Here is a 23,163-nt window from a genome sequence, read left to right as displayed (position 1 = left end):
TGGTATAGACTACATAAGTCTGGCAGGAATGAAGAAAGTTTGCCGTCCATTGGTCGGATAGTAAAAGTTCAGGTAAATAATTTGAACTTTACTCTGCCGCATGTAAATTCATTTAAAAATTACGTCATATGACATCTCCTCCTCCGTTTGTAACGACTTTAGGCTGTCTCCGTGTATCTTTCAGTCCCTGCCCGTTATCGTTCGTCCGTCTGTCTGTTGGGCTCTCTCTCTCTCTCTCTCTATCTCTCTCTCTCTCTTCTCTCTCTCTGTCTCTCTCTCTCTCTCTCTCTCTCTCTCTCTCTCTCTCTCTCTCTCTCTCTCTCTCTCTCTCTCTCTCTCTCAAGCAAGCAAGCAAGCAAGCAAGCAAGCAAGCAAGCAAAATAAAAACATATTTTCAGCCACAGTTATAATGTAAGATCACATACTCAAAATCTAACACAGTCCGTTGTGACCAAGTGACCGTTGTTTAGGTCAGTATCATTAATATTAATTCCAACAACATTTACGATCGTCGTGTCACGTTACGATGCCCGATTATCCATGCATATACACACTATAACAATATTTATCTAGCAAGATGAAACCAATAATAGTAAATTACTTTTATAATGAATTCAATTAATATTATTTAGGGATTAAAATCCAATCATCTGAAAGCACCGACATTGAAATAGAAACCGTAATATTTTTATTACAATCCAATTCAAAATATTGAGTGAAGCCCAGTTTTTAACTTACTGAAATACACTTATAGTCATATGTCGCTAAAATACATCGCTCTGTAGAAAGTCTGCCCGGAAATTTATCAAAACTTTCTCAGCCACAAGAAATTTAAAATGTGTAAATTTGGCCATTTCACTATTTTGCCACCTTGCGGTATTGCGTTTTTATATTGGGAATCTGTAATTGGGCTTTAAAATTTCTGGAATTAAAATACTTTGGTATCCCTCTTATTCTTTTTTATCCTATCTTTTTTCATAGCGTGTGATTATGGTAACTGTGCAACAGAATTAGATCTAAAGTTGCACGAAATAGAAAGACGCCAGCTAAGGCTGGTGACCAACATTATTGTATGACGTAGTCCTCACAGCGGACTTGTACTTGTTAAAAGTTCATGATCAGCGTGTGAGGCGAGTACTAGCTCGTCCTGCACTTCCTTTGTGACATTTTAATCTAAGCCGCATTTTCGCTTATACACGACAAAAAGTCGCCAATTATGAACGTCCGTGTTTGATCAAATGTTATGATTCTTGTGCCGTATCGAATTTTGTTGTTTTTACTGTTGCGGTAGATTGGGTTACACACGAACTCAAACTCACTAAACTTCGGAAAGAAAATTTCAATTATTTTTATGAGCTTTCGCTGAATGGAAAGTAAACTCTTTTCTTATTCTTAACTTTTAATTTCATGATTATGTTTATTCTAAAGTTTAAGCTTTTTAATCTTGAGCTTTTAAACTCGCATTGCTCTTGTTCATTTCACATGAGAAGTCTCTACGTCTGGTATTTTGTGCAGTAATAATATCCAAGTATTCTTGTAAGATACATGAGTTTCGATCACTCCAAACACGAAGTCACAACTTTTTCAAAATTACAGAAATGCGAACACGTGAGTATGAATCGACTGCACGTAGAAATATCATATTTATTACAAATTCGGCAATTAACGGCGATGGAAAACCCAAATGATTTATGGGTACTATAATTGCGATTTTTAAGGAGAATATTAGTACAATCTGGGCCGTTTTGAAATTTCGCCATTACTAGTAATTCTCGGTTGGTTCATTAATTCACAGACTGAAAGATTGGCTGTCAGAAGTAACTGTGACAGTGTCTGGGTATAAAATCCACACTCAGACATCAGACGGACAAAATCATAAATCCGCAGATATAGAGAAAAATCTGTGAAAATGGTCTAGCCAAATTTAACGGTGCAAAACATGAAACAATAGATCGCTAAGTTACCATTTGAGTTGGTTAGATACAGAAGAGTACGCTCCAGTGTACGCATGCGTATTATTGTGTTTCTTTGTGTCACCGCGAAGAAAATATTCAATATTTTAGCTTTTGTTGAATGGAATATAATGTTTTGTGGATAAAATATTAGTAAAATTAAATACAACTGTTTTTCCGCCGATTTCTTATGGCACAATATTGAACTGTGTGTTATAAGCTCGCAACCAGGTAACAGGTTAAACAAAAGGAAAATACGACAGGAACTTGACAGAATGAACTACAACACGTGAAAGACATTTATCATATCACAGGTCTTCTATTGTTCAAAAAGATCTTGAGGGTACACTTTCATAACACGAAACAAAGTATGGCCGTGCGAAGCGATATGTGGCGTGACCGTATCGAATGCAAGATCAAAATCGTATGACGTAACCTGAGAATAACGGTTAAAGAACCATAAAGTCGGAAAAGCATATTCCGCCAGCAATATCGGCAAAGTACAAGGTATCCAGAGAAAAGAGAATACTATTACTTGATAAAATTTTTGCTTTGGTAGATTGGAGAATGGTTAGATGATCAGAATATTTTCTTCAATCGTTTTCAACCACACATTCTGAAACTCCATCGACTCAGGTTTTATTTCTTGTAACAATCGTACAACATCCCTTAAAGAGTTAATAGTATTATGACAAGTTGGTACACTACAGTCTGTATGAGTTATGAACTGTCTAGTCGTATATGCATGGTATCGATATGACGTCTTTTTGGAGGGGGCCTTTTCAAAATAAAATTTGCCTTTCTTGTCTGCTACCAATGATTTATTGCTCACCATTTACAATTTCTGGCAGGGTTGGTTTTTTCCAAATAAAAATGGTTTAATCTGATGCAGAGAATGACTATAAAATTGGTACTATCCATCATTTCGACACCCTTAAGTGTCAATCAGGTGGCCCGGGGTCTTTATAAGTGAGGATTTCTGGTGCTTACCTCAAACTATCCGACACAAGCCCGTATAGCTGAATACTGGTGACCTATCCGAGAAGACGTCAGCTTTCAGCATACACTGGTCTCACTTATCGAAGGTATGATACTGCACTCCTAATTGTTCATGTTTTCAATTTTTTGGACTCTGTTGAGTACTGATGGTTTTTAGCCAATTCAACTACAAAAGGCCTTTGCCTGGGTAGATGGAAAATACACCCCTTTGCCTAATATACATCCAATCGGCTTACTCTCTGAACAAACATAAGCTCATGGTGACAATTTTAGTAAGCTTGTACTGTAAAAGCCGCTCGAAAATTTGCCAACCAGTTTCAAGAGTAACTTCGTTGTTCTAAAACCCAGCAGCACATCTCGCAGACAATTAATATTACTTATCAAGTTAACAACTCTTTCTGTCTAATTTTTTTGTTCAGTTTTCTTGCCCAGGGAAGCGTTAGTAAGACATATTGATTTCGCGCCTACTTTATACTTCAGGTATAGAATCAAGGTCGATCGGGCGATATCCGGTCATGTAGAAAGAACTATTTTCGGGTATCCGACAAGGCTTAAACCAACAGATTCTGACTTTTTACAGTCACACACACGTACGTTCTGTACGTTCCTTGAAATTTCGGAAAGAATTTATCATCAAAAGTACTCGACGTAACGCAGTACAATGAAGCCGGTCAATTTTGCGAGCCACTTAACTTTTAGGATGTTCTCAGTAATATATCACCTTCACGCAAAATATATTATCTCCTCACCTACAAAGCTATACATTTCTGCACTGGAGACTGTAGAGGGTAGAGTGACAAACAAACACACGGTGCTGAGATGACTGAAATACACCATTGCAGTTGCAAGCATAAACTTTATGCAGAAAGAACGCACACTAAAAGCCAGCAAGAAGTTAGACTGTTAATTTCATAGAAGTATAGGCAGCTGCATGATTTTAGCTCATATTTCTGATGCAGTATTTTACGTGGCAGCATTGAAACTTGAAGGAAGTGCCGGTGAAAACCAGCCGACGGGTGATAATTGACACGGTGCGCCTATACAGGACAAGTATTCACACTCTCAAACTCTTACAATACTATTTTAGTCTATCGCTTGTGGGCGCTCATTTTGAAGCTCGTGAAGTTAATAAAGTTTTCACTGGCTTATGTTTGCGAAAATCGAATGGCACGAAAAATGTAAACTTTGCACCAATTCGGCTACAAGTATACCTTTTCATATCGTGAAATTTCTTCCCCACTGGAATGTGATGATTTTTTGTCAACTTGAAGTGCCCCTAGTCCTTGTCCATACTTATCAAATTTTATTTTATTCTGGTGCAATTCTCTCGCCATCATCGTTGACGTATACGAAACAACGTTTTACTTAGTTTTTCTGTTTCATATTCAGATATCCTGTTATATATTGCTTTGTAGTCTAGTAAAGCAAAACGAAAACATGAAGACACTGCGCAGACGACAGGTACTGGTCATCATTTCACTGCTGCTCGCATCTATGCTGCTGGAGACTTCAGCGCTGCGTGCGAAACGGGAGAGCAAAGCGCCGGTGCACCGCGCACCAAAGGAAGAACGAATAAAGGATGAATACATCGTAAGACTTAGGGTAAGAAACGTCGGTGATTGATATTATTGCGTAATCATGTTGCATTATCAGACTACTTTTAGCGAAACTCAGGATTTTGATGACGAGTCCGTTTTCACTGAGCGTTGAGGTTTCCACATGTTCTGCAGCTACAAACTCTCTGACAAGAACTGCAAATCCGAATACTTCCGAAGTTCCCCATTCGGAAATCATCGGTACAAGCTAGCTTTGAGATGCCGTGACAGAATCGTATGGCCTAATAGCAACCTGGTTCACATAAAAGGCGATACACGCTTCTAGTCCGTTGTGATAGTTGTCTGAGGTATTGTTATATTCGATTACATTTTACTTCCTTGGACTCATGAGCCATTTCATCGACTAAACATCACTCCTTTCTACTCACGCTCCTGCCTGTTTCTGTCTGTCTGCCTGCCTGTCTGTCCGTCTATCTGTCTGTCCGCCCGCCCGCCCCGCCTGTCTATTTGTCTGTCTGGCTGACTGGCCGTCTTATCTACACTACGTCTCCAATCCCGTCTCTCTATCTCTAATCCCGTCCCACCAAAGGGAAAACAGACGGACATTTCTCTAATTTATTTTATTTTATTTTATTTATTTATTCTCCTATTTATTTTGCATAACATAATACATAACCAGCAATCGTGCATGGATTATACAGGAAAGTTTAAAGACTTATTTCGACCGTGGTCCACATATATTCCACAACTGCGAAGCTGAGTACAGAAAACTTGTTTGAAATAATTTAGCTCCTCAATGGAACATTTTCCTCACCCATAGACGGTAGAACTGAGGCTTGTCCCTAACCACAGTGCTGTCTATAGGATAGAAACTTATACTGAAGTGTCCCATCGGTGAATTTCCAGTGGCTGACCGTCCTATAACCCTGACATTTCCATCTGTGTTGTGAAGAGAATGTGCTCTTACTCTACCAGTAGGCTTATCTAGCGGACGGAAAAGGTTCAGATTGCTGTGTAAGCTTTCCAGGGGGCAACCGTCCTGATACCTATTTCTCCTCTCCGCTCTACAGTATTGCCACTCGCTACTTCCCCACAGCATCAACGATTGCACTCTTTTCTATCCTTCCTATAGGACGATTTATCCGAGGAAGAAATTGCAGATGTAGAAGCCCACCTGAAAACGCTCATCAAAGGAAAAGGCATGAAAATGGAGTATCGAAAGTTATTGTCAAAGACGTTTAAAGGATTTACGGCTGAAATACAGACAGACTTCCTGGATGTGGTGAGAACTATAAATTTTCACACTGCCTTGTGAGAATCATTTACTGAAAACATATCGGCTAGCTGAGAAAATTCAGAATGGAAACTGTAAACAATAATTCAATTATACTTTCTCTTGATAGAATGAAATCTAAAATCACGACTCGTATTGGCACAGTAGTGTTCTAACCAAGGCGTGAAAAACGCACTCGCCTCCAGGAAAATTTACCGTTACTCAAAATAAGAGAGTTTGGTAACGTACTCAATGATTATCTTCCAAAGCTTACCTACCGAACATCGATCTAATTCGAATTTTACCAAAAAAACATTGTTATCTACCATTGATTATATCTTCCATGGTATACCGGTATGTATAAATACATCAGCTACGTTGTTTGAATTTTGCTGCGTGGTCGTTGTCGCAAGTCCTTGGTGATTCATCGTGACTCGGTTTTCAGCTGCATTTGGTCGGCCGTGACATTGACAGTCAGGGTTTACGTCATGTCATTATTGCATTTTATTTTACAACGTGAATAATTATTGAAGCCTAACGCAATATGAAACACTATTTTAGCAAGTATTTACACATGTAAAAAATGGGCTACAAAGTTTGGCACCTCTTTGTGTGACTTTTATCTTTCTACGTACTTATTGGGGATAATTTACCAGATACGTTGGCTGGAAGAGGTAGATTATGTTGAAGAGGACCAGGAGATGCATCTTGCTTACGAAATTCCCTGGGGGTTGGACAGAATCGATCAGGAAGTGCTACCTCTCGATTCATCGTTCAAGCCACCACTTGGTAAGTTCGATGACATTACTTCCACCGATCAATCTATATATGAACGTGGATTATCACTTTACTGGGTCTAAATAATCATCTCTCAATTGAAATCACATTTCTGGCTAACAGCGGAGCCAATTTTTGCTTTGTGATCCCTCATATCTCGTTTTCATTGCTATGCTTCGTGTTCAGTTTAGTCGTCGGTCATCGGTGTACCAATGAGATTCTTCATGCATTGTGGCCATATGCGTGACGTCAAGAGACTAAACTTTATGCATTTTTCTTTATCTACTATTTATTTATCTATTTGTAAATTTTTGTTTGGCTGTTCGGCAATTTTAGTGCTGAACATGACGACTACCGCCCCCAGCGTCGTAAACTTAAACCGCTTTTGTTTTTTTCCCCGCTTTCTTTGTATTTCTTTCTGAAGAGGACGGCTCTGGAATAAACGTGTTCGTGGTGGACTCTGGTATTCTGTACTCACACAACGAATTCTCTCCCGGCAGGGCAAAACCTTTCTTCGATACATTCGAAGACGGACGAAATGTAAGAGATTACTAGACTACTCGAAAATGGCGCGGAAAGTCTGATCTGCTATGGAATCTGCAGTTTGAGCAAAATTATTCGAAAAAGTATTATTCAGTACAGTTAACATTTAATCATAATTAATAAAACTTGTGATCAAAAGAGTGCTTTTAAAAAGACTGTTCTTCACATACTTGCTTGTCCCTATTGCTAATCAAATCACGGAATGTAGGATTTCATGACGATTGTTTGTGTGTTTGACGGATCAGGAAGTATGGTGCCAAATAGCAATTTCTGAGAATAACATCAGTTCTTAAGTACTTTGCATGCTGTCCATGATGACTTAGTAAGTTCATGGTCATTGATAGGAAGTTAGCCATGCAATGTATTTCTCTACCAGGGAGAAGACTGCGGTAAAGGTCATGGTACGCACGTCGCTGGAATCATAGGCGGAAAGACAGTAGGCGTGGCGCCGGGAGTCACTCTGTATTCCGCTAGAGTGTTCGACTGTCAGGGGAAACGAGGCACCACAAGTAGGACGGTCAGCGGTAAATTGTATTTAATCATTACCCCTCACCCGTCGTTTTCTGTGTAGTTTTAACATGGTGTAGACCATAAATGGAATCAACACAGCTTAGACAATTCTTGTGATGTACCTTAACAGTTTAAGTATGGACACCTACTTATGTAGACATCCAAAGCAATCTGCCGAAGAGCTTAACACGGTGCTAACATACGTCTTTGTCGCAACAAATTAGGACCTGTTAATTATTTTAAGACACGCACACGACTATACGTTCATGTGATACAGGCAAATGCATACACAATATGACCTCTAAATAATTTTATTTTTTAGCTCTCGATGCGATTATGGAGTCAAACATTACCCCTGGCATTGTATCTATGTCAATCACTGGAGGTAAATCCGTCGTCATTAATGACGCAGTCGAACGTTTGGCGGACAAGGGCTACATCGTCATCGCCGCCGCAGGAAACGATCAAAGGGACGCTTGTTTAAATTCACCAGCATCAGCACCGTTGGTATGGTTATCTCAAAAATATAACGACATAATCCTCTTCTGTATTTCGCCATCTTCACATTTTGTTTTGAGAACAGGCTAAGAAATCAATTTTTCGAGACATACACTTGAGATTGCTGATTTGTTGATCACCGCCATCACGTACGGCGGCGCTTAAATATTCTTTCACACCACTCAGATTTCAAAATTGATTATATTGTCTTCCTATTCAGCATTTGTCGTTCATGCACAGATGAGAAATCTCATGACTAATTATTCAAATTGGTTTGTTTTCTTTTAAAACGTTGACGAAGAAGCTCTCTTGTCCTTGCTCTGAATAAACTAGAAGAAATACGAAAATTTGTGTAAATATGATGTAAAACAGACGTTCAGTGAATTACACTGTTGACATCAAATATTACACTAACCTAGTGACATTTTGTTTTTACAAGGCCATAACTGTGGGTGCCACAACCGAAAAAGACTCATTCTACACTTTCTCCAACTTCGGGCCGTGCGTCGACATCCTAGCACCAGGAAAAGGCATCGAGAGTGCTAATTCCCAAAGTAACAATGCATACGTCCTTAAGGAGGGTACATCGATGGCATGCCCTCATGTTACAGGTAGAACGCTTGTGAATTTGTGAATCTGTTTGAAGAATTGATAAATTCATGCCGTTTTGCAGTGCGCGGGATCGATTTAACCCTTTGAGTGCCAAAGTCAATTTTTGTCGCCCATATCAAAATATACACCAGTCAATTTTTTTCTTATCTTTGCTAAAATTTTGATAAAAACCTGAAGCCAATAAAATGTGATGTTCATTTGGTCCAAAATTGTCAAAAAAATTGCAGAAAAATTCACAAAATTGGTAAAATGTTGCACACTATAATTTTGGTGGGATAATTGCATAAATTCAAATCCCGCGTAAGGATTTCTCGTGAGGAGAACGAATACCTTGATATCTTACTCTGCTATATGCAAATTATTACTGAAAGGAAAATGTGTTAAAATGACAGTAACGTAATGAAATGTCACAATCTTCCAACGTACAGAGAAACAAAGATAACAGTAAAATCTGTATGAACCACATCGTAAGGTGTCGTATGACTACCGTAGTTAGTCAATTTGGATTTGCCGAAAAATAAATTATTTTTCTAAGGTCATAAGTACACGCCAACTACAGGTATAAGTAGACCGTTTCAATAGAAAACACGGTGTAGCAACCTATCTCGTCAAATTTGTTTTCCAACGGAACATTTCACTCATGATCCTTTCGTTTGATTCTTCCAGGCGTGGCTGCTCGAATGCTTCACTACGACCCTAAGTTGACAAGAGAGGCCATACTCACAAAACTTCTCGCCGCTGCCGGCGAGAATCTGATAGATATGTCCGCCATTCCGGATCAATATCGTTCAGACACGCCGAACTACCTTCTTCGCATACCACCGGGAAAGAGTAAGTTTCTGATTGTATGTTTGAGGGACAGGGGAAACATCAGGGTTAAAGGTTGCGCCTCGAAAGAGAAAGACTCAAAATTTTGCTCAAACTTTCCTCAATGCCTCAATGAAACTTTCAACAATTCTCTTACCAAATCAAGAATACAAATCATGGTCACTGTCCAAAGTACCATATATTTATTGTGTTACCTCTATGTGAAAAAATAAAATTTTCGATTTTCGAAAGGCTCTACTTCTTATTCTAACAGGTTTAAAATGAGCCCCAAAAGTTGTAGATTAGAGAAGAATTGGAAAAAATTATGAATCCGAATACTTGTCCACGAGGCGCATTCGCCTTAATGTAAAAGTTGGCCGGGGGGGGGGGGGGGTCTCTACATTTAATTTGATCGGGTCACTGTGTCGCAAACTTTTTATATCACAGTCTCGTCTTTCGTGTATGTATATCTGACTCAACTAATCTACATCGCCAAGCTTCTTCCAAAATTGTCATAATCACCATTCAAAATGTAACGTTTATATGAGATTTAACGTGTGTTTGAATATGTGAATTTTACTATTTTTCAGAGACATGGCGAGAAGACCTTCGTTGTGGCGCTGGGTACTTGAATGAATACAACGAAGTCGCGGAGTGCGACCCCCACGGCGAAAATCAATGCTGTGGAGCAGATAACTATTGTGGAAACCAGCCTGATGATTGTACCTGTGCCACGTGTGCTGACTATAGACCAGGTAAGAATAGGCTGCAAAGGAGAGAGAGAGAGAGAGAGAGAGAGAGAGAGAGAGAGAGAGAGAGAGAGAGAGAGAAAACAGTCGAGGCAAATGAGCACAAGGATCGGTACGCAAAGAATTCAGATCGTTTGTGATATGGCAAGATTTGGCCTGCCAGATCATATATTGTGTAAGACGGCGAGAAAAGCCATAAACTGCGACACTTTTCATGCTTTAATAGCTATATCGAAATCTTAGATGTTCCATCAGGCTTCAACGAAAGGTGTATAGCAGTCATTTCGAGCTGTAGTCTCCGACAACTGCCACTGATCTGTTGGGTTAGTTATCACAATCTGTGGTAGAAATGACTGTTCTTTTCCTGTCGGAAACTTCAATCTTTAAAACGATCATTATATTAATTGCGATCTTTTTCTCATTTTATCAATTTTATTCAGAGATTTGTTCCAACTCCTGCAATTGGAGTAATGATGGTGAGTGCGACGACGGAGGACAAGGTGCTAGCTACAGTGGCTGTAACTATGGTACCGACTGCGCGGACTGCGGGTCCAGGCCTCCTGTGCAAGCTTAATTCGTCCACCATTTTGGATGTTTGCTGTCGGCTGGCGTCACATACTTATGCACTCCTTGAAATGGCTTATGAAATATATACATTCGATCAAAGAAAAAAATGAGTGAGATTTTCCAAAGAGTAATGCCGCCAAGCTATCATCAACGACTAATTTTGATAAAAATATCGTTTGAAGTAGTATTGTGTATCTTGAGTGTTATTGTTATCATCATTCAAAGAAGTTCATCCATTTTCTAGTATTTTGTATCATTCTAGAGTGTTATTGCTAAAAGCAGTTTATTTTCTAGTATTTTGTATCTTGAGAGCAATCTTTTATGATGAAATCATGCACATTTTTTGCGATATAAAACAAAAGAAAATGAAAGTCACTCTAAATCAGGTGCATAGAATTTCGTCCCATGACAAAAAACTGTCATCACATGGAAGGGAAGATAACGCTTTTCAAATTCGTGTGCCCGCCTTTCCCGCTGAGGAGACTCGGACGATATGCGTGCTGAAATTGAGATGAACCGTGTACTGTCGAATGTAGCGGGAGATGTTGCTCAGACCATGCAGGGCAATCGTATGTGAAACGCTCATAGTGCTTCAATTTTCATCATTGTAAATTTCAAAGGGCATTCTTTTATCAATGGAAAAGGCGAAGGAGCGTTATTGTTTGCCGACGAATAAAGATCAATCTAGTTTTTGTGCCGTACTTCCAATGTTTTGCCTGAATTCTGTCAATTTTGACGAATAACATGTTTTCCTCAACTTTCTTGTGATAGAAAGACCAATTTAGGCAACACTACTTTTGAACTTGAGCATATTACTAAACAAAATAAGGTTCGATTCATTCGTGTGATAACTAATGTTTCGAAAATGTCTACTATGTATTATCACTGGGCCTCCCCGACACCTAGTACATGGTTAATGCAGTACAGTCTCTCTCTCTCTCTCTCTCTCTCTCTCTCTCTCTCTCTCTCTCTCTCTCTCTCTCTCTCTCTCTCTCTCTCTCTCTCTCTCTCTCTCTCGTTGGAATGTCAGTATTTGCTTTGCCAACGGTTTTCGTAAATTAAAAGCAGCTTTTTCACAGTATGTCTACGTCATAACACTCTGAGTTACAAAAATCAGGTCAAGTTTTCAGACAACAGAAAGGTGACAGTGATGTTCGTCAGCTATTTGAGAGGTAGAAAGAGAACTTTTGGAAGTACGCTGTTTGACAGAATGAAGTGTTTCAGTGCTGTGCAAATGGGGGGGGGGGCAATCCCATCTTCAAACTTGAAGAAATATCCCAAGGTTACCGTGACAAATCAGAATCGACGGAGCCCTTCCTCCTGACGAGAGCAAGGGGTGATGGAAAACAAGTCAGTCGTTCTAGAGGGCGCTGTATTCGTGAGAGCTATCAAGCAAGGGAAATCCCTGGTTATAATTTCAACAACCTGTGACACGTTGACAGATAATACAGCGTAAATTGTTTCTGTTTCATTCTTCCCCTTTTCTTCTTTACAAAACAAATTTAGCGGTCAAAATTTGAATTCACTGTTTTTAAAAATTGATGAAGTATATCTTTGGGCAACTTGAAAGCCATGCCACGTGACTCGCACAATTCATTAGGATTGGGAATAAGCCGAGTGGTTTTGACACTGATGGATGTCTTCCCTAGGTGACTTGGTGCCGTACGTTCTGAATCCGAATCCGATCGAGAACTTACTGGATTAATTCGCTCCCTACTAATAGTTGTCACAGTCGACAAAAGCTAATGTACTCAACGTTTGCCCTGAGCGTACGGCCAGAGTGTTCCGGGTTTTGTGGTTGAGACATGGTGTTGATTTGCATAACGATGAGCTATTCAAAGTTGCGTGAAGTCAACATTGTCTCCACGTCACATGTCTTTACTCATTTCGCAGAAGAGAAATGCTTTTAAACGGACATGGGAAAAAACCACATGTCTGGCATGAAGAGACAGGACAATTAATATGGAAAGCAAATTCAACAATCAATCATACAATTTAGAGTGTGTATCGGCGATGTGCATAATCAATTTTCACTCATATTCTCCAACATCTGCATAAACGACACTTACGACAGACCATCGATCATGTCACTTTTAGCTACAAGTCTTTTTTCAGATGTAGGCTTTCAATTTTCACCCGTGGCATAATACCGATTATTTCATTCAATTTGAATTCCGGGAATATGAATAAAACTAGGTCATTTCACAAAGTTAACAATTAAACAATTATTTGATTTCCCATTCTCTTAAACTCAAAATTAGTATTCCATTTCGTACATTTACTTAGTCAGCCAGCCGGTAAGCACAAATTGCCTTTTACGGCCCTCCGATGATTTATAAAACATTTTATCGCCGAGGTTTAAGTAAGCAAGAAAGGGTGTATGTAAGTCGGTTTGATGCATTGTTTAATATTCAATTTGTCAACGTTGCTGTACCTCGAAAATTCACCAAAACATCGAAAAGTCCGTGAATTGCTAGGGCCAAGCTTAGCCGTATTAAGATTTAAAACTTTTTAAAGCGTTTTCCCTTGAATTTATCTATGACCAATATGACAAGTGGATTGCTGTGAATAAGAAACAACGCGACCAGGGTGACCGCTCTTCAGATCAGATCAAATCGCTCAGATCCATGTAATGATCATTTGCTCCTATTTATGAATTCCTCACTGGCAAATTCCCGACTTTCATGGTAAATTACTATAAATATGTTCTATTCCATCATTTATGCCAATGTAATTTTTGAAAAAACTTACCCTCAGGCCCTTATTTCTTTTTTGTGTCACAGCGATTGGCTACACCATATTAGTTGTCAGTTCTTACAATTCACCAACTCTAAAGCTGCATTAACTCAAAGAAGTAAATTTGATAAACGGCCAAAGACACCAAGTTTCTACACACATTTGCAACTAGTATATTTTTGCCCCAGTCTCTTCTTTTGATTTTAAAACCGAGTAGACATTGAAAAGAGAGATTATACATTGTTTGCTGTTAATGATACGAGAATCAAAAGTTTTCATTATTCGTTTTAACTTTCATAGGTTCGATTACAATTAGCTTCGCCAAGCTCGCTAAGGGTTTTGATAACACATTCTGTACTTGCATCGAGAACTACTATTCCAACTCTGTGTTGCCATGCGTTACAACGATCCCTGTGGAAAAATTATGCGTCATTCTCAAAAATTAAAACGAAACAACAGAACAATGGAGATACTGCCGTATCAGAATGAGATGGACACAGCTATCGCAACGAACAAACATAACAAATAATACAGAAAACAAAAAGTGAAAGATTAATGATAATTGCCCGTTTTGGGCTTATTTAGTTGAGTATGATTTACATGTTCACGCATAAAACAGAAAGGATACCATTAAAAGCTTGATGCAAATTTATCGATTGGTAATGCCATCCACTCGACTATTACAGTACCTCTCATTGATGACGTCAGTCCGGTTGTGTTTTGGCTTGGTTGTGAATCAAATGTTAGCGAATTTGAAGTTCCATATTTCCCACGTAATGATATTTGCCCACACGTTGAAGAGAAAAAGCTATTGCAATAATTCTCACAAGGATTTCTTTGTGTCATTGTGTAGATTAGATCTCTGCGTCAGAGATTTCATTTCAAAGACAGCCGCGTCGATGAAACACAGCAGCTTGGTTTCAGGGCAGTACAAGCGATCTGTTATGAAAACAGTTTAGATAGAATGCGCCTCGGTGACCGATATTCAGACTCTGAAACTTTTACAATTCCTTTATGGTGTACCACTCATGGGGACGTCATTTTGAAGTCCGTTGAGTAAATACAGTTTTCACAGGCTTAATTTGGTGAAACTTGATAATTTTAATTTTCCAAAAAGGGCTAACATAGGGATTGTCGCCATTTTGAATTTCAAATGTCGATAAATCTTACTATTTGTCTCTCTAGTAACAGCGTTTCCACGGTGACCGATAAGTTTTATTCCTTACTTTGAGAGATGGTCGAACGTTTCACTGAGACAAGTTTGAGCAAAAGTTGAAGTCTTTCAGTTTTGAGACGTGTACTGCCTTAATGTAATGACTGCCGTTCACCAGCAAGCGAGCGCATATTCGTCAATATGACGATGCCCTACTATAATGCCCCTACAATGACGTCACTGTAACCCGTTAAAACGCCAATGATGCAGGAAAAAAACTACAGTTGGTTCGCTGGTATATTTTTCTTTCTTGTTTGGGACCGCAGATTACAGTAACACTCGCATAACCAACAAAATTCATTACTTGGGCCTTGGATGAGTTATATCTCGATCATCGTGTGTTTATTCTCACAAACAATATGCAGAATTACGCCCTAGAGACCGTGCGTTATTCGTGACACTCGATCACATTTCAGATTGTCTTTTGACGTGTCGTTTTGAAAAACCTCTCGGCACTTTAAACGTTCACATTGACAAATTGATACAGCAATTTATCGTATGTTGGGGACATTTACATCATAATTTCGTTGTCAGATCATCGCACTCCCAAACTTTCGTTTGTGTGTGTGTTGGGGGTAGGGGGGGGTTGAGGTTAAATCCACTAAGTTTCGTCAGCCATGTTTTATCTATGTTCGATCCCTTACAACTATATATACAATTTTATTCAGGTTTCGGAAATATATAACCAGTGATGGCTGAAAATCCCACTGCAATTAATTAGATTCACAAGTTCTTGCTTGAGGAAAGACCTTATCGCTCGTGATTTCAATCAAAAGTCACACAGTCTCATCAGCGGAAGAGATTGATGATTTTGATCATTTTCCTAGTCACACTTCTGTGAGGATAGGAACCGTAACAGTATATTTGTATATGGAGTACATCACCCAGTATACAGAAACTGGCAGCTCCACACACACAGTCTATTTGAATCTACAAAGTTCAATGTTAGCCGCTTGTTCGGGAAACTCACAGGTTATCGTAAAGTTGCTTGGATAGTCGTTCGAGGCCGGCGGCCGCAGGTCGCCGTTTACTTGGAAAAAAAAGGAGTAAACGGCGACCTGCGGCCGCCGGCCTCGAACGACTATCCAAGCAACTTTACGATAACCTGTGGGGAAACTATGGTGAGGGTTTTGTTGAACGCACCATAGAAGGAGAAGAAAGACACGACAAGCAGATCTCGACGTGATTTCGGCGATGACAAGACACAAATCCCCATTTCCTGGCCTGACATATCTGCTACAGAACGTCATCTAGATATATTTTTATTGAACTCTGATTTTGTTTATGCCATTTTATCAACTAGCGGACGTGTCCTGTCTGACCATAAACACGGCGCAGGAAACACATTCCTTTGTAAGAGGATGTATTCACGTCGGTAATACTCCTATAGGATATACTGGACCAACAGAGAAATTTTCAAGACCATTGGATTTCTATTTTGTATGATTTGACTGGTAACATACAAACCTATCACTCCATGAAAGTTTGCGAGAAAATGGACGATCGGATCGGACCGCTAATATTGTACAGACTAATTTAAAGTAAAAGCCTTACTTAGTACCTATAAACAACCATGCATTTATGTCATATGCACTTAATGAGAGAGAGAGAGAGAGAGAGAGAGAGAGAGAGAGAGAGAGAGAGAGAGAGAGAGAGAGAGAGAGAGAGAGAGAGAGAGAGAGAGAGAGAGAGAGAGAGAGAGAGAGAGAGAGAGAGAGAGAGATCGGGGAGGGGAGGGGGAAGGAGAGGGGGAGAGAGGGGCAGCCAGATGTAGAGATACAAAGACAGAGAGATTGGTGACGGAGATAAACAGACAGAAAAAGACAGACCGACAGCAAAGTGAGACACGACAACAACCCCGGCAGAACATGCCTCACAAATTGCTGGGGATAAAAATTCCAAAAACATACAAGTAATCACACTTATAGACCAAGCATTTATAAACAATAAATTGTACTTTTAACAAGTCATAGTTGATGACACAGTCCCCACATGTTAATGGGTACTTTGATTACAGGTCCTCAGAGAGGATAGAGTCCTCTTCATTAGGTCTGTGATCGAAATACTTTTTAATAAATTCGCTTGACACATGTCTGAGTTGTGGTTCAGGACATGAAAAAATCGTAATAAAATGGCCACACGGCGGCCATATTGGATCGTATCACAAGACAAATCAATGTGCATATGTATGACATAGGTCAATGTCCTTGTACCAACTTTGAATAAAATCGGTTGAGATATGCCTGAGTTATGGCTTTGTACATGAAAAAATCATAACCAAATGGCTACCATATTGGATCGTATCACAAAACAAATTGACTTGCATATGTATGACATTGGTCAATCTCCTTGTACCAACTTCGAATAAATTCGCTTGATACATGTCTGAGTTATGGTTCCGGACATGAAAAAAACGTAAAAAAATGGCCACACGGCGGCCATATTGGATCTTATCACAAAACAATTCAATGTGCATGTGTGTGACATAGGTCAAAGTCCTTGTACCAACTTTGAATAAAATCGGTTGAGATATGCCTGAGTTATGGCTCTGTACATGAAAAAATCGTAACAAAATGGTTGCATGGCGGCCATATTGGATCATATCACAAAACAAATTGATGTGCATAGCTATAACATTGGTCAATATCCTTGTACCAACTTTGAATAAAATCGGTTGAAACATGCCTGAGTAATGGCTCTGTACATGAAAAAATCGTAATAAAATGGCCGCCTGGCGGCCATATTGGATTGTATCACAAAAAAATTGACGTGCATATGTATGACATAGGTCAATATCCTTGTATCAAGTTTGAATAAAATCGGTTGAGATATGCCTGAGTTATGGCTCTGTATATGAAAAAATCGTAACAAAATGGCCGCACGGCAGCCATATTTGATCGTATCACAAAACAAATTTAGGTGCATATCTATGACATTGGTCAATGTCTTTGTACCAACTTTGAATAAAATCGGTTGAAACATGCCTGAGTAATGGCTTTGTACATGAAAAAATCGTAACAAAATGGCTGCCTGGCGGCCATATTGGATCGTATCACAAAACAAATTGAGGTGCATATCTATGACATTGGTCAATGTCTTTGTACCAACTTTGAATAAAATCGGTTGAAACATGCCTGAGTAATGGCTCTGTACATGAAAAAATCGTAATAAAATGGCCGCCTGGCAGCCACATTGGATCGTATCACAAAACAAATTGACGTGCATCTGTATGACATCTGAAGTAATCCTTGTACCAAGTTTGAATAAAATCGCTCCAGGTGTCTCTGAGATATCTGCGTGAACGGACGGACGGACGCACGCACGCACGCACGCACGCACGCACGGACATGACCAAACCTATAAGTCCCCCCGGACGGTGTCCGTGGGGACTAATAATGATGCACGATATCAGTCCGCATTATGGAAAATGAGTCTTCAACCTTCCACATATGTGATCTCATGTAAGGTTTTGTTGTGGTTAACTGCGGTAATTAAAGCTTCAAGTAAATACTAGTAATTTGTCTTAATTTCGCGTTGTTTTCCCAAATAAAGTCTTCGCCCGTTTAAAGCCAACATTCTGTCTTTCAATTGGGAAATGTTAGAATGTGATTTCGGTAATATTTAAATACATGTATTACTCCAAGTTTGTTTGGAAAATACCGATCTTATTAGAAGAAATGGATGCTCGACATGCAGTTTTCACATTTAGGGTACTGGTCGACTTGGCATTGACAGGCGGATAAAAGTTCCTACGGAAGATTATTCGTACAGCGGAAATAGTGGCAGACTATAAAATCACGTCAAACATTTACTGTTGACTTAATGGGATGTGATCATTAATAAAGTCATAAAAACTACAACAACTACAGTGCACTCTCGAAGGATTTATTAGGTGATTAGTGAAACTGGTTTAAGTTCTTATTCATTGGACACATGTATGCATTGATTGACGCGCGACTTCAGCGTTGACTGAAATGTGCGCCTGTCATGGTGTGTCATAAATCTAGTTGCAACTGCTTCATGTTATGTGGCAATGAACACGTCACCGTTACATTTCAGATGTGTATTTGAAAGCGTAAAAAATCAAAGAGGGGCACGCGAACGTCACTTTCAGTCACTTATGTAATATACTGTTGTACCGCAGCTATGGAACCAACGTATTCAAAGTAATTAATTCACCTAAGTATTTTTTTTCACTCTAACGACCAAATTACACCTGACTTAATTAATTAAAATCCTTAACCCATGGTTTGTGAAGAAATATTTATCTAGTCAATATACTTGCATGTCATATTATCCCTTCTGATTAGATTCAGCCATTGTCTCATCGTTGACTATGTCAAAACGACGCCATTGATTTGAACTTTTCGACCGAGAAAAGGGATCAAAGACCAGCCTCCGAGGACAAACAAGGAATGTCTCTTCTGAAGAGATTGTCGTATGCATGATGGAAATGGCTGATCACGACCAAGTCATTTCAAAATCGATAGAAGGTCGAAAACAAGCCATTGGAAGAAGCGGACGCAAGTTTATGCAATTGAGCAACGTCCTTCACCGCCAGTAAATTAGGAATAAAATGAAATGATCAAATGGAATACCTATCTTGTGAACATCAGCGAAAACAAAAAGATATTGAGTGTAAGTACGCACACACATAAACAGATAGATAGATAGATTATACATACATACATACATACATACATACATACATACATACATACATACATACATACATACATACATACATACATACATACATATACAATTATAGATAAATATACACACATAGACATGCATACACAGACACACAAACGCTGACATAGGCATATTTATAAACTGTCACAGTCAGACAAAGATTAAGACTCGCAAAATTTATAAAGGCCAGCCACCTTAAAAGCAAATCTCAAAAAGTTCATTTTCGATACCTAGCTACAACCATGCCCTGTAACAACACTTATCGTCTATGCATTTTTGACACTGTATGAAGCTCATCACTTAATTACATTTAGCACCTATCAAAACCAAGGTCGTCAAGTTTTCCCACAATGATTCCGAGCTTCCGAGGTTAACCCGGTAATCGTTTTGATGAGTAGAATAAATAACGCCAAGTAAACGTATCTAAATAAGGAAAGTCCTTGACTGCCAATCGCCAAGGTACATTGCAAATGCTTCATGTCTTCTCATGTTCCACAATCTGTTTAACTAATGAAATTTTGAAGACATAAAAATTCCAATGAAGCTCAGTTCTTGACCTGGTTTCAAAGCACAACACATTCGATGTGTAACATTCAGAACCCTTAGCGTGTTTACGCAGAATGTAAAACAGTCATGCTAACGTGTGCATAGCTCACGTAATTTCTGGACCGAGTCGCAGTCGCATTTCAGAATGATACTCTAGCGGGATCTAGACTAAACACATAAGAGATCAACGTCGACAAATCCATAGTTTTCACAGGTGTGAGCGATAAATATCTTGTGATGATTTGCGACCTATCTCTAAAACTATCAAAAATAGTACCAAATATGGTTTCACTGCTCTTCAACGATAATTCTACATTAAGAAAAAATCATTAGATGTTTTCGGGAAACGCCTATCTATCTATCTATCTATCTATCTATCTATCTATCTATCTATCTATCTATCTATCTATCTATCTATCTATCTATCTATCTATCTATCTATCTATCTATCTATCTATCTATCTATCTATCTATCTATGTGTCTGTCTTTGGTCTTTATGTATGTATGTATGTATGTATGTATGTATGTATGTATGTATGTATGTATGTATGTATGTATGTATGTGTGTGTGTGTATGTATGTATGTATGTATGTATGTATGTATGTATGTATGTATGTATGTATGTATGTATGTATGTATGTATGTATGTATGTATGTATGTATGTATGTATGTATGTATGTATGTATGTATGTATGTATGTACGTACGTACGTATGTACGTACGTACGTACGTACGTACGTACGTACGTATGTATGTATGTATGTATGTATGTATGTATGTATGTATGTATGTATGTATGTATGTATGTATGTGTGTATGTATGATAATTGAGAAATGAACTGGACACCTTTTTGACAAGCTTTGTATCTATAACTTTTGAATTTGAAGATTCTTCAAATGCCAAAAATGACTTTATTCCGTTACCTCGATTTGATTTATCTAGTGCTAGTAATTAAAGATGTTCATCACTGAAATGCCAGGAAATCATCGACAATTAACTCTGCCCTAAAACATATAAAGTTACACGTGCAACCGGCATTACCCATAATTGAGAATGATTTCAAGGGTCCATTGGACTATTCAACATCTGGCGCATACGATCAGCTGACTTACAAAGACAGCGATTTTTAAGGCCATTCATTCTTAGCAAGATTCAATTCATAAGGGCGGGAAGTAGATGAATTCGGGGAGGAAATACAAGTTGCAGGGATATCAGGAGGCGAAAGAGCAGCGATGCAGACACATTGGGTTTTAAACTGAGGTGAAGGTAGGTAATACAAGATATAGTCACAACTGCATAAATATGAAGGGGGATTTGCCGAGCAAGCAAACGAAAAAGTGGAACAGGGAGAGACGAGGGGTTCAGAAAGACATAGGAAAGAGGAAGAGAGACTGCTTCTTAGAGGACACTTGCAAACGGAAAGACAGCAATCCTTCGACAAGTGGACACAGAGAAACAGAAATAGGGTTAAAACAAACAAACAAAGAGTGACAGAGGTAATAAATAAAAGACTGGAATGGATGATGAATTAAATCTTGACGCGTATTAATTGTGACAAGGAGAGAAAAAACAACTAACTGTCGTAAAGTGAACCGTTCTCTCCTATTTCCAAACAGTCAAGCTCTCGCATTTTTGTATGTCTTCAGAAATATGAAGTCTTAATTATGTCGATGAGCTTTTCGAAAGATCGCTGTCATTTCAACCGTGCTCAGCCAAATGAAGTGCAAGTATCTAACTCACGTCGTATAAATAAAGATGCCAAATAGACTTTTTTGTAAAGTTCATTGACATCATTTCAAATAACAATAGCAGAATGTATATAGACTTGACCGTAAGAGGATATCAGTTGTGTCTCATCTGACCCATAAAACATTTATCAAACGTGAAATCAGATTTTAACCATGACTTCAAACTTCACTGATGTTTTTAATTAAATTACTTCTGCAGCGGGAGTGCTGGACGAATATACCGTGATTCTGTAAATTCATTTGGACCTTGGATTTTAAATTCAGATATAATCAAAAAGAGATTACAGAAATGTCAAACCTTGAAACTGTCAATTTACAGGACCGCACTCTGATCATGGTTCTTTTGGGACCACTTTCCAAAAGTCCTAGAATGTCATCTCCTATTGCTATCAGAAATAAAACAATTGTTCTGTGGTTTGACAGCAGATAGGTCAATATGGACTTAACACAGATGACGGCCTTGCTTCAGAATGATAAACTTAATTGGGTCATAAATCATGGTCTGTAAAAATTGAATTTTTATTGTCAACAGGATGAGCCTTCATGACAGTGACTTATCAATCAATGATGGGTTTTGGCGCAACAAGGAAAGGCATCGAATATACACGGCAATAGTATCATCTTTTAGTGAATTTTCATTATTAAAAATTATTACAACTTACTTTGCAGAACAAAAATCACATTTAATTTGTTTTCGGTTCAACTTCATCTTCAACTTCATGAAATTTTCAGAAAACAAACGTTCCAACCTACCTATACAACGACCCACACTATATCTGACACGAAAACAGTTGACGGTTGGCAATCAAGGAAAATGACTGCATTTGAGAATCACCGTTGTGGGATGTAAGTTGTAGTTTCAAATATACGACGACTTTTGTGTGTTTATTATCCTCATCCTAATCATCATTATCCTCTCTCTCTCTCTCTCTCTCTCTCTCCTCTCTCTCTCTCTCTCTCTCTCTCTCTCTCTCTCTCTCTCTCTCTCTCTCTCTCTCTCTGGATCCTTTTGTTCTGCCCGAAAGACTATGTTCGACAGCGCCTTTAACTGTCAGTTGTTCAATACATTCTGCTTGCAATGGGAGCAACTTATTTCAATAAATATGCTATCATAAGACTTTTTACGTGCATACTGTTCTCAAGAAGTCTGTAAAACATTCAGTTTGGAGGGGAAAGCATTTTGTACAAGCATGCCTACTTACAAGGTTTGCGAAAGTATCCCAAAACAAAGTTCCAATCCATATCATGAGAATGTTCCCAAGCATCATATCAGATACCATTGACTCAAACAGACCTCTGCCATTACATATTTCCTACCTAAGAATAAAATCGTGCATAGCTTTCAACGTAAATAAGTTTTGCCTGGTGCGAGTTACCC

General features: G+C 38.7%; 1 protein-coding gene across 2 annotated transcripts; it reads left to right on the top strand.

Annotated features, from left to right (window-relative positions):
* Window positions 1-2,945: 2,945 nt before the first annotated feature.
* LOC139119125 (extracellular serine proteinase-like) lies at window positions 2,946-11,544 on the top strand. 2 transcript variants are annotated; one of them, XM_070682773.1, is made up of 11 exons: window positions 2,946-3,037; window positions 4,367-4,553; window positions 5,640-5,789; window positions 6,437-6,569; window positions 6,982-7,097; window positions 7,477-7,624; window positions 7,933-8,117; window positions 8,548-8,719; window positions 9,387-9,551; window positions 10,118-10,282; window positions 10,717-11,544. In XM_070682773.1, the coding sequence occupies exons 2-11, from the start codon at window positions 4,389-4,391 to the stop codon at window positions 10,848-10,850; spliced, it is 1,533 nt and encodes a 510-aa protein (XP_070538874.1). In that variant the 5' UTR covers window positions 2,946-3,037; window positions 4,367-4,388; the 3' UTR covers window positions 10,851-11,544. The 2 variants fall into 2 exon arrangements, with proteins under 2 accessions (XP_070538874.1, XP_070538875.1); XM_070682774.1 differs by having other exon boundaries at window positions 4,341-4,553.
* The last annotated feature ends 11,619 nt before the right edge of the window (window positions 11,545-23,163 follow it).

Source organism: Ptychodera flava, chromosome 19, assembly GCF_041260155.1.
Source record: "Ptychodera flava strain L36383 chromosome 19, AS_Pfla_20210202, whole genome shotgun sequence".
Lineage (NCBI taxonomy): Eukaryota > Metazoa > Hemichordata > Enteropneusta > Ptychoderidae > Ptychodera > Ptychodera flava.
Note: the sequence above shows the minus strand (reverse complement) of the source record. Positions and strands in the feature narration are given on the sequence as shown.